The sequence below is a fragment of the Anolis sagrei genome, chromosome 4 (assembly GCF_037176765.1).
Source record: "Anolis sagrei isolate rAnoSag1 chromosome 4, rAnoSag1.mat, whole genome shotgun sequence".
NCBI lineage: Eukaryota > Metazoa > Chordata > Lepidosauria > Squamata > Dactyloidae > Anolis > Anolis sagrei.
Window position 1 is genome coordinate 108,841,326 of NC_090024.1, and position 12,184 is coordinate 108,853,509.

Consider the following 12,184-nt stretch of genomic DNA (forward strand, 5'->3'; position numbering starts at 1 on the left):
CGATTCCACTGGCATCGCAAGCGCGATTGGTGGGAACAAGGGACAGGGCCTTCTCGGTGGTGGCCCCATGACTCTGGAACTCCCTCCCCAAGGACATCAGGCACTCCCCAACACTGGCAGTCTTCAGAAGGAGCTTGAAAACATGGATGTTCCAGTGTGCCTTCCCAGATTAAGGAATCCCAAGCAATGTCCCTAATGCACTTTATGAGAGAGCTAGAATTGTCTGCACACCCTTCTGTTCCCAAAATATCCGTCCTACCTCTCCTGGACATGCCCAGCATTTTTAGAATTTTAACCATTACATTTGGCCCTGCTACAGGTTTTTTTTTTAACAGTCTCGTGTTTTTGTTATTATTCTGCTTTGTTATGAGTTATTTATTGCATTGTATTGTTGTTGTATTTTTGCTAATGATGTACTTTGGGCTCGGCCTCTTGTAAGCCGCACCGAGTCCTGCAGGAGATGGTAGCGGGGTACAAATAAAGCTTTATTATTATATTATTATTATTATTATTATTATTATTATTATTATTCCTAGGCCAGAATTGTTCAGAGGGGGGATTCAAAGCCTAATCTCCAGAGTTGTATCCTAGTGCTCACATCACAGGGTACCTGATTCAAGTTTAGGGGTTATCTTGGTTGTGGAGAAGTTGCTCATACATCTTTTCTATTGCAGTGATCCATTGTCTGGATGCTGCTAAGGAACTATCCACAATCAAATGGATTAGTCCCCTGCATCAGAAGCAGGAGGCTAGAGGGTTGATTTTTTTTTTTTTAGTTACAGTATGTCTGTTGACTCTTCTCTCGCTCCTTCAGTTGTTTTTATTCTGTCTTGGCAACTTGGCAATGTTTTGGTATCTCTCCCTTCACTCCAAAGCTCTATTGGTGATCAGTTAATATATTCTCCATATTCCTTTTTGTTCAGATCTTCTTCCGCTTCTAATAACGATTTCTTTCTTCCCTCTTCCTATTCACATCATTGTTGTTTTTTAAAAAACCCTAAAATCACATTTTTTTAAAATTTTGCTGCAAGATGAGAATTCTACTTTTTCTGAGTTCCATAAATGGAAATATTGTACTTTGCCACATAGAATATTCTTCCTATGATAACCATACATGAGGCATACAAGAGACAATTTCAGCTAGTGTAAAACAATGGATAAGGTACTGATCAGGTTAATTTTGTTTCTAAAGTGATGGATTATTTATTTATTTATTTATTTGACTTGTATACCGCTACTCCCAATTTGGCTCGGAGCGGTTTACAGCAGTAGATTTGTTTTAATCTACTGCTGTAAACCGCTCCGAGCCAAATTGGGAGTAGCGGTATACAAGTCAAATAAATTATATTGTTTTATACAATTTACTTTAAAATACAATAAAAACAAGAACAGACATAGTCCCGAGTTATTCACCCATCAAAAGCTTGTCGGAAGAGAAAGGTTTTACAGGCTTTCCGAAAAACAAGTAGGTCTCGGATAGATCAGGTTTCAACTGGCAAAGTATTCCATAAATAAGGGGCTACAATCGAGAAGGCCCTCTGCCTAGTAGAGGACAGATGATAAGTCTGGATGTTGGGGACTTCAAGCAAATTTTGGTCTTCAGACCGAAGTAATCTCTGGGGTTGGTAGGGGGATAAGCAGGCCCGCAGGTACGCTGGCCCCAGACCATATATTAAAAATCAGTTAGACAATAATTGTGTTATAGTACTCCTAGAGAAAGGGATGGCACATCTAAACCCTGAACTAGGAGCATTTTTGTTATGGAGTGAAGACAAGCTGTAACATGTTTATATCCAGCTTGTACTTTGTATAAATATATAGCTGTGAAGAGTTTTTGTATCTTTTTTGCATATTCATTGTTTCGATCTATATTTTTCCATTCCAGATTTTCCCAAATCTGCTAGACTTACTTTGTTTATTGCAAACATGTGGACAGATGTATTCTCCTATGAAGGGGTGATCAGCAAAGCAATCCAGTTAGTAGCCAGACAACGTGCGAGAGGGAACGTGCTCAAATGCCTGAGTTTCTATCTGAAGTGGAAAGAGGTATGAGAAGAACCATATTTTGTATGTCGTGATAACCGTCAGTTTTGGATAATACTGTTTTGTAGCAGAGTAGAATCCTTTTGTTTTCAATTAACTAAGGGATAAGAAAAACCGCTAGACATATTCACTGGTGTATTTCTTAATCAAATTCTGCTTTCTTTTCATCCGTTATGAAGTAGGAGACTTTCTTCCCTAAATTTGACCTACAAATTTCACATTTAGGAACAACAGTGCAGATGCTGCTGGGCCTGAAATGAAACAGAGCAGGTCATATCACCAGCATACACAAATAAAACAGATCCTGGAATCTGACATTTCTTCCATCATAATTATTTGTTGCAACAGTTTATAGTAGTTAAAATTAGTATAATGCTGTTACTATTTTTTGTTAATATGAAAAATGTATTAATATGATTTGTTGAATGTTTGAGTTGTTATCTGCCTGAATGTGCTTCAGACACTAATGGGATGCCAAGTATGATTTAAAGTAGGTCTCTACATTTTAATGTTGTTTATTTGTTTAGAGTGCACCAGTGGATATTGGTATGATGGTCTCCAGCTTGATTTTGGCAATACAGTTATGCCCACAAATGAAATTTCAATTTAGTGAAGAATATGGAGAAGACCTGAAAGAGAGTACATGGGAATATGTGTTTGCTATCGATCTGCTGTGTTCACATCAAAAGTGGTGTTGGACCCATGACAATATCATCAGGTATTTTTTATATCAGCATGTCTTCTCCTTCCTGCAAGTTCAGTATAGATGTATTGCATGTTTGAAAATGTCATGTTGGTTTCAAGCTACACTCAATGCAAACCTTTGTGACTTGTAATTCTGACATAGTAGAAACTTGCAAGGAAAAAAAAAACCTGAGTAAATGTTGGAGTAGATCAGTGTTAATTGTTGGTAGCATGAGGGGGCTCTCCCCACCTAAAAAGAAGTTTGGCTGCTGAATGTCTGCCACATACACATCTTATTTTTATGCTTGCATTTCCATATTTGTTAATAAGATCAATTACAATGATACCTTGAGTTAAAAGTTTAATTCATTCCATGACTGAGCTCTTGACTCAGATTGTTCTTATCTTAAAGCGAATGTTCCCATTGAAATGCTATTAATCCATTCTGGGGGTCCAACACCTCCCCCCATTTTTCTTACGTGTTTTAAAATGAGAGAATGTACTTTATAAATAACAATGTATACATGCACATTTACATAGAACAGTAAAAAAGAAAGATCAAGTTTAAAATGGTAGAGACATGAAGTTATGGCAAGGAAGCACAAAGTGAAGAGGCAGAAGCATCATTTTGTTCATATTATACTCATTCCAGCCTCCCTCCCTCTCGTCATGAAGCCAAACATACCAGGAATAAAAACCACACAAAATCAACTAACTCAAAGTTCCTCAAAACAGACAAGAGCAAAAAGAACAGCAATCTCCCAAAGCAGACAAGAGAACAAGGCAGTGAATACCTACAGCAGGGGTCCACAAACTTTTTAAACAGAGGGCCAGATCACAGTCCCTCAAACTGTTGGTGGGCCAGATTATAATTCGAAAAAATACGAATGAATTCCTATGCACACTGCACATATCTTATTTATAGTGTAAAAACATTTAAAAAACAATACAATAATTAAAATTAAGAATAATTTTAACAAATATAAACTTATGAGTATTTCAATTGAAAGTGTGGGCCTGCTTTTGGCTGATGAGATAGGATTGTTGTTATTGTGTGCTTTCAAGTAGCTTCATACCTAGGTTGACCCTTAGCGAGGGCCGGGTAAATGACCTTGGAGGGGCGCATCCGGGCCCTAGTTTGAGGACCCCTGACCTAAAGCTTTGTACTCTTGTGCTAGTGCTCTCTGATGCTAGCTCTTAACCCAGAATGCTGCTCTTATGTCAAAGTGAAACCTAGGCTGATCTATGGCTCTTAAGTTAGGATGCTCTTAAGTCGAGGTCCCACTATATTAAAATATTAAAGTTGAAATTGCTATTTAGATCAGCAACATCATTTAAATCGTCTCTTTATATTTAAATTAAATATAATACTGATTCCCTTTTTTGAATCTCACCTAAAAATAACAGTTAAATTATTATTATTATTATTAATAATAATAATAATAATAATAAATGGGGACTTAAGGTGGCTAACAGTAACACAACATAACCCAATAAATTTAAAAACATGGCAAATACACAAATTAAAAACAATTAAATATTGGGTTGCTGTGAGTTTTCCATGCTGTATGGCAATATTGAAGAAGCATTCTCTCCTGATGTTTCACCCACATCTATGGCAGGCATCCTCAGAGGTTGTGAGGTTTGTTGGAAACTAGGTTAGTGTGGTTTATATAGCCGTGGAATGTCCAGGGGGGAGAAAGAACTCTTGTCTGTTTGAGGCAAGTGTGAATGTTGCAGTTGGCCACCTTGATTAGCATTTAATGACCTTGCAGCTTCAAAACGTGGTGTGATTCCTGCCTGGGGAAATCCTTAAATATTTTTGTCACGAATCCAAGTTAAAATACAATTAAGATATAATTGTAACACACGTGCAATTAAAATTACATTTAAAACTAAATATCCTCCCCAAACCCCTCCCACAACCTCCTCAGCAGCATCTTCCCCCAAATATCTGATGGCAAATAGACGTCTTAACATGTAAAGAAACAGATGTCCCTGACACATCAATAGCAAAACACATGGGATTAAAGGATTAGAAGCTATTCTTTTATTGGGAAAAGTTTATGTTATGATGAGTGACATATTAAAGCAAGTCTTGCTCCTCTAGTTAAATTTGTTTGCTCTTGCCCACAAACTTCTGGTTTCAGTTCGAGTATGACATGGCTGCCATCAGACATACTAGTTTTAAATAAGGGCTCACTGTTCACTTCCATCCACAGCAAAGAACTCTGGCCTATCATGGACAAGTGGGTAAAGAACAGAAAGGGTGCTGGAAGTGCTTCCTCTTCTTCTGACATCATTGTAGCCACAGTGCTCAGGCTGATTGGTGAGTATTTAGTAATTTTCTTTACCTATTTATTAGGAACTAGCTGTACCCGCCACGCATTGCTGTGGCCAACCTTCCCTCCCTCTTTCTCTCCTCCCTTCCCTCTTTCCTTCCTTTCCTCTTTTTCTTTCCCTATCTCTCATCTTTCTTACATCTCTACCTGTTTCTTTCCTCCCTTTCTTTACTCTTTGGTTACATCCTTCCTTCCTTCCCTATCTTTCGTTCCTTCTCTCCTTCCTTCCCTCTCTTTTTCCTTTCACTGTTTTATTTCCTTCTATCCTTCCTTGCTTCTCTATCTTTCTTTCTTTCCTTCTTTCCCTCCCTCCTTCTTTCCTTCCTTCCTTCCCCCTTTCCCTCCTTCTCTCGTTACTTCTTGACTATCCCTTCCATTTAATATTGTATTTATATCTTACATAGAAAGAAGGAAAGGAAGAAGGAAGGATGGAGGGACAGGAAGGAAGGAAGGAAGAAAAAAGGAAGGGAGGGTGGGAAAGAAGGGAAGGAAAAGAAAGAACGAGGGACAGCAAGGGAGGGAAGAAGGAAGGAAGGAGGAAGGAAGGAGGGAAAGAAAGGAGGGGGATGAAGAAAGGAGGGAAGGAAATGAAGGGGAAGGAAATGAAGAAAGGGAAAGAAGGAGGAAAGGGAGGGAGGAAGAAAAAGAAGGAAGGAAAAAGGAAGGAGGGACAGGAAGGAAGGGAAGGAGAGAAAGAAGGAAAGGAAGGAGAAGGAAAGAAGAAAAGGAAGGAAAGGAAAGTGAGGAAAGAAGGGAAGAGAGGGAGAGAAGGAAGGTCCTTCATTCAAGCACCGTGGACCTTCCTTGCCTCCTCCCCCTCCTCCTCCCCTTCTTCCTTGCGTGGAGCACTCCGTTGCTGCTGCTGGCACTTTCCAACAGGGAAAGGAGGAGGAGACTGCTCTCCTGACATAGGAGGGGAAGAGAAGGAGCTGCATGCGGCAAGCCTCCACCTCCACTCCACTCGCTTGTGTGTGTGTGGCCATGCACCTGGCTTTAATGGCCGGCTGTTTCCCCGTGAGGAGGAGGGGGGGCGTGGCCATGGGTTTCTCCTTTGTGGACATGCAGTTTAGAAGTCCTTTCTGCTTTTTGTTTTCGTTGTTTTTTTGAATGGAGAACATATGTTGGGTTGTTAGGGACATAGTGCCCAAATTTGGTATTAATTGCCCCAGTGGTTTCTGAGTTCTGTGAATAGCACAAACGAACATTACATTTTTATTTATATAGATAGGATATCTCCCAGTTAGTCCACATCCATTGAACTGTTGGCATGAACAGGAAAAGTTACTAGTTTGAGGAGATACTGCTTTTAGACTGAGTCTATGAAGAATAACTGGGTAGAGTAGTTCTTCTCCCAGAATATGCAGATAGTACTGTTGGATACATAATCTCTGCACTACCCAGGCAAGACAAAATGGCAGTTCATCCTTCTATAGCAGTAGTTCCCAACCTTTTTTTTTTTTTACCAGGGACCACTTTGACCAGTGACCACTCTCCAACGTTAGTTTCAAAAAAGCTACGAATCAATTTTTGGTCAACTTTAGATTTGGTTTGGTTTTTTGGGGTGCTGATTCAGAAAAGTGCATTGATAGACCACATCAACTCTATAGTTTCTGATCCAGAACATATGTCATTCAGTAGACTCCATCTGCTCACCCACAGAAAACCATAGTACTATAAGAGGCTTTTGTGAGACCAGTTGCTCTTGTTGAGGCCGCAGACCATATTTTAGTTCTTGCAGACAACTGGTGGTCCATGGACCACAGTTTGGGAATCACTGTTCTATAGTGATTATGGCAATTTCCATAAAATTTAAAACCACATCAATAACGGTTCTGGCCCAACTTACCTTACCTGTCCGAACACATCTCCCCTTATGAACCATCTAGGATGTTAAGGTCGTCTGGGGAAGCGCTGCTCTCACCTCCGTCTGCCCCTCGGCTATGGAGCGCCCTTCCTAGGGACATTAAATCAGCTCCCTCCCTTTTGATTTTCTGAAGAAAAGTCAAAACCTGGCTGTTCAAGCAGGCGTTTGAAAAGACAGTGTAGCAGACATTGGATTATGGAACAATTGGATTAAAGGTTTGGATGAAGTTTTTATTTAGGAGATGAAATGACTTGGTTTGTTTTATTATTGTAATGGTCTTAATTGATATGTTATTGCTTCTTAAATGTTTTTATAATGTTGTTGGCATTGAATTGTTGCCTTGTGGACCGCCCCGAGTTGCCTGCGGGCTGAAAGGGACGATATACAAATGTAGCAAATAAATAAATAAATATATAAATAAGGGAGAGGCAGAAGCGAAATAGAACATTCCAGGCCGGGTTGCTCTCCAGCAAATCATACAGCGGCAAAGATTCTTATTTCTGGGACAGAGAGCTAAACTGAAATAATATAGAATCATAAAGTTGGAAGAGACCTCAAGGACCATCCAGTCTAACACTCTGCCATGCAGGAAAAGCACAATCAAAGCACCCTGAACAGATGGCCATCCAACCTCTGCTAAAAAGTCTCCAAAGAACTTTCGCCACACTCTGAGGTAGGAAATTCCACTGTTGAACAGCTCTTATGGCTGTTCTTCCAAATGTTAAGGTGGAATCTCATTTCCTGTCATTTGAACCCATTGCTCCAAGTCCTAGTTTCCAGAGCAGCAGAAAACAACCCTGCTCCCTCTTCCTTATGGCACCCTTTCAAATACTTAAACATGGCAGCCATAGAATCAAAGAGTTGGAAGAGACCTCATGGGCCATCCAGTCCAACCCCCTGCCAAGAAGCAGGAATATTGCATCCAGCCGCTGTTTATAAGCTTCCAAAGAAGGAGCCTCCACCACACTCCGGGGCAGAGAGTTCCACTGCTGAACGGCTCTCACAGTCAGGAAGTTCTCATGTTCAGATGGAATCTCCTCTCTTGTAGTTTGAAGCCATTGTTCCGCGTCCTAGTCTCCAAGGAAGCAGAAAACAAGCTTGCTCCCTCCTCCCTGTGGCTTCCTCTCACATATTTATACATGGCTATCATATCTCCCCTCAGCCTTCTCTTCTTCAGGCTAAACATGCCCAGCTCCTTAAGCCGCTCCTCATAGGGCTTGTTCTCCAGACCCTTGATCGTTTTAGTCGCCCTCCTCTGGACACATTCCAGCTTGTCAATATCTCTCTTCAATTGTAGTGCCCAGAATTGGAAACAATATTCCAGGTGTGGTCTAACCAAAGCAAAATAGAGGGGTAGCATTACTTCCCTAGATCTAGACACTATGCTCCTATTGATGCAGGCCAAAATCCCATTGGCTTTTTTTGCCACCACATGACATTGTTGGCTCATGTTTAACTTGTTGTCCACGAGGACTCCAAGATCTTTTTCACACGTACTGCTCTCAAGCCAGGCATTGTCCCCCATTCTGCATCTTTGCATTTCGTTTTTTCTGCCAAAGTGGAGTATCTTGCATTTGTCCCTGTTGAACTTCATTTTGTTAGTTTTGGCCCCTCTCTCTAATCTGTCAAGATCGTTTTGAATTCTACTCCTGTTGTCTGGAGTATTGGCTATCCCTCCCAATTTGGTGTCATCTGCAACCTTGATGATCCTGCTTTCTAGCCCTTCATCTAAGTCATTAATAAAGATGTTGAACAGGACCGGACCCAGGACAGAACCCTGCGGCACTCCGCTCGTCACTTCTTTCCAGGATGAAGAGGAAACATTAGTGAGTACCCTCTGGGTTCATCCATTTAACCAATTACAGATACACCTCACCGTAGTTTTGCCTAGCCCACATTGGACTAGTTTGTTTGCGAGAAGGTCATGGAGGCCTTGTCGAAGTCCTTACTGAAATCCAGGTACGCTACATCCACGGCATTCCCCGCATCTACCCAGCTTGTAACTCTATCAAAAAAAGAGATCAGATTAGTCTGGCATGACTTGTTTTTGATAAATCCATGTTGACTATTAGCGATGACCGCATTTGATTCTAAGTGTTTGCAGACCACTTCCTTAATAATCTTTTCCAGAAACTCAATCACTCTACTGCTGGCATTAAAAGCTTCTGATCTGCTGAACTGCTGCTACTGCTATTGTAGTTTATTTATTTATTATTTATTACAGTTACTTTTGCCCCGCCCTTCTCAACCCCCTAGGGGGGACTCAGGGCGGCTTACAAAAAAGGCACTATTTGATGCCTACATAGAATACATATACATATAAAACAACAATCAGCATTTATCACAATTAAACAGTTAACAATAACACAATCATTAAAAACTAATCACAAACTCAGCGTGCATTGTCCAGAGTTCCTTAATTCCATTCCGTATGTCAATTCCATTCCATCGCCACATCCTTTTTCATCTGCCAGGTTGTCCGAATGCCTGATCCCAAATCCACGTTTTCAATTTTTTTCTGAAGGAAAGAAGGGATGTCGCTGATCTAATTTCCCCCGGGAGTGAGTTCCACAGGTGAGGGGCCACCACCGAGAAGGCCCTGCTCCTCGTCCCCGCCAATCTCACTTGTGATAGGGGTGGGGTCGTGAGCAGGGCCTCCTCAGAAGATCTCAAATTCCGAGGTGGGACGTAGCAGGAGATCCGTTCGGACAGATACACTGGGCCGGAACCGTATAGGGTTTTGTAGGTTAAAACCAGCACTTTGAATTGTGCTCGGAATTGGATCGGCAGCCAGTGGAGCTGACGTAACAGGGGGGTGGTATGCTCCCTGTATGACGCTCCTGTTAGTACTCTGGCTGCCTCCCGCTGGACTAGTTGGAGTTTCCGAACAGTCTTCAAAGGCAACCCCACGTAGACTGCGTTGCAGTAATCCAATTGGGATGCAACAAGAGCGTGGACCACCGTGGCCAGATCTGACTTCCCAAGGTACGGGCGCAGCTGGCGCACAGAACTGATAATTGATTTACATTGTTTTCCTTTTTGGAGATTACCCACCAACAAATAGTGCTCAGAAACAGTCCAGCTCAGTGAGAACCAGGCTATAATCCGCACCTCTTTCTGTCCACAGGTCACCTTGGCCAAATAGGGTTGAGAGAAGGTTTTTCTTCTGCTGTGGAAAATATCAGTTCTGTTATTGGAGTTTTTCTCCAGCATGCCAAAGAAAAAGGTAATATCCTATTCCTTTGTTATTAGGGTAAAAATGATAAAATGTTCTGCAGGGCAGTGAAGCTGCCACCAGTATGATCTCATGCAAACAAGCTTCTGTGCGGGTAGACATGAAAGATGAGTTTGGCCTGGAACCAAACCTGTTAGATGTGTGCTCCAGGGGGCTAGAATAAATTACGGCATTCAGCCGACCATGGTAATATCTTAAATGGCCTTGATCAAGGGCACTGGTGACTGTTTTCTTTACAACCTTTGCAGATGTGGCTTGGGGTGTCCAGTTGGCAGCAGCATATGCACTCTGTGACCTGGGTCCTAGCAATCCATCTAAAATCCTGGAGGCCATACACACCTGGGAAGCTATGAACACCAACAGCCTTCCCCCTGCTCTTGCTAATGCCATCGCCGAACTCGGCCGCCTTGCCAGTGTGCGTAGGGAGAACGGAGGAATCTCATCAACATAACAGAACCACATGAGGAGAAGGCGAGGAAATGAGTTTGAAACAGAAATGTTGCAAAAAGAAGCAGGACAAACCTTTCTTCTGAAAAACAACATGGAGCATTGGTTCGTGTAAGGTTGTCGTGAAATCAGCTTTGTTCAATGTCATCTGTGGCCTTTGTGTTGCAGCCGAAACAATCAGCCATTGTGTTGCTGCTGTTTTTGCTCTAAGAGACAATACATTGTCTCAATGATCAAGTGCTAGTTCTAAATCAGAAAAAAATGTTCTCCTTTATGTAGCTAGAAGTGTCTTCTTGAAAGTGGTATTCCAGAATGTAATTGTCTAGTTCGTGATATTCTTAGTCTCTTCTTACTTTTGCCAAATGCTCTTAAAATCGGTTTCTATTGCAAACAACTTTGAAATGTCGCATTTTAACAACGTTCTTTTGCTTGACAATCTATTAACAACTGAAACCTACTAATTTATTTCAGAGAGCTAAAGATTGCTCATGATGTATACTTGGATCACTCGCTAAGTAGGTTTTATAGGCTTACAAAATCTTACAAGCCTTTGTACCAGAGACAGAAACACGGCCATAGAGTTACATGTTTACTATGGAAAGTGATGCAGGTCTGAAAAATCTTTTTTAAAGATGAGCCTGACTCCATTGTTTAGTTGTTCCATGTGATATGATGGAAAATACAAAATTGTTTCGATCACATCCTATTGATTTCAGTCATTTAATGGGAAAAAATCTGATTACTGACTCTCTCATCTACAGTTTGGTAGGGGGGGAGATATAGGGCAAGTGGAAACATATTTGTGGCCCCCCAAACCCACAGGTTCTTTGTTTTTTTTTAAAAAAAAAATGTACAAAGTGTGTCTTTTTCAATAATCAGAAGTGACCTTCTGCTCATTTTGATGTCATGTGTCTTGAGGGTGGAGGACCCCAAAGCTGGATCTACAGTATATAGAAGATTGGAGGAGTCTTCTCTGTGAGAATGTCTGTGTATGATAATATTTGTATAATGTGTTTCACATTTAATGTTGTTCCACTTGGGAAATTTTATTAACTGTATATAGAAACTGGTGTAAAGAGAGAAAGAAATATTTTGCATTGTTTTAAAATTTTGATGTAAGTTAATGTGTTTCAAATTTTTGTACACACACTTATATAAATATAAATGTTTTTTATTATAAATGTTTGTGTATTTAATAGCTATATATTTCACCAGCAAGCTGACGCTAACGTGGCACATCCAAATGTAATTAAAATTATTTCTGTGATTATTTGGTCTCAATTTTTCTTTCCCATAATATCCAAGACTGAAAAGCTGTTATCAGTAAGCAGAACCTTTACGTCTGGAATAATAATAATAATAATAATAATAATAATCCTTTATTTATACCCCGCTAACATCTCCTGAAGGACTCGGTGCGGCTTACAAGAGGCCGAGGCCCAACACATCAATAAAACAACAGCATAACAAATACAACAATAAATAAACTCATAAAACAAGCAATAAACATTAAAAAATAGGAATAAACATTAGACAATAACACCATGACACATTTAAAACTAAGGCCGG

General features: G+C 40.6%; 1 protein-coding gene across 1 annotated transcript in view; it reads left to right on the forward strand.

Moving 5' to 3' along the window:
- The window catches only part of ICE1 (interactor of little elongation complex ELL subunit 1), a 54,693-nt gene extending 42,808 nt beyond the window's left edge, over nt 1-11,885 (forward strand). Inside the window, exons 16-20 of the mRNA XM_067467561.1 lie at nt 1,886-2,046; nt 2,571-2,761; nt 4,950-5,056; nt 10,061-10,159; nt 10,417-11,885. Coding sequence (XP_067323662.1) covers nt 1,886-2,046; nt 2,571-2,761; nt 4,950-5,056; nt 10,061-10,159; nt 10,417-10,619 — 761 coding nt within the window. The 3' untranslated portion in view covers nt 10,620-11,885. The remainder of the gene's footprint in view (nt 1-1,885; nt 2,047-2,570; nt 2,762-4,949; nt 5,057-10,060; nt 10,160-10,416) is intronic.
- Nucleotides 11,886-12,184: the final 299 nt, after the last annotated feature.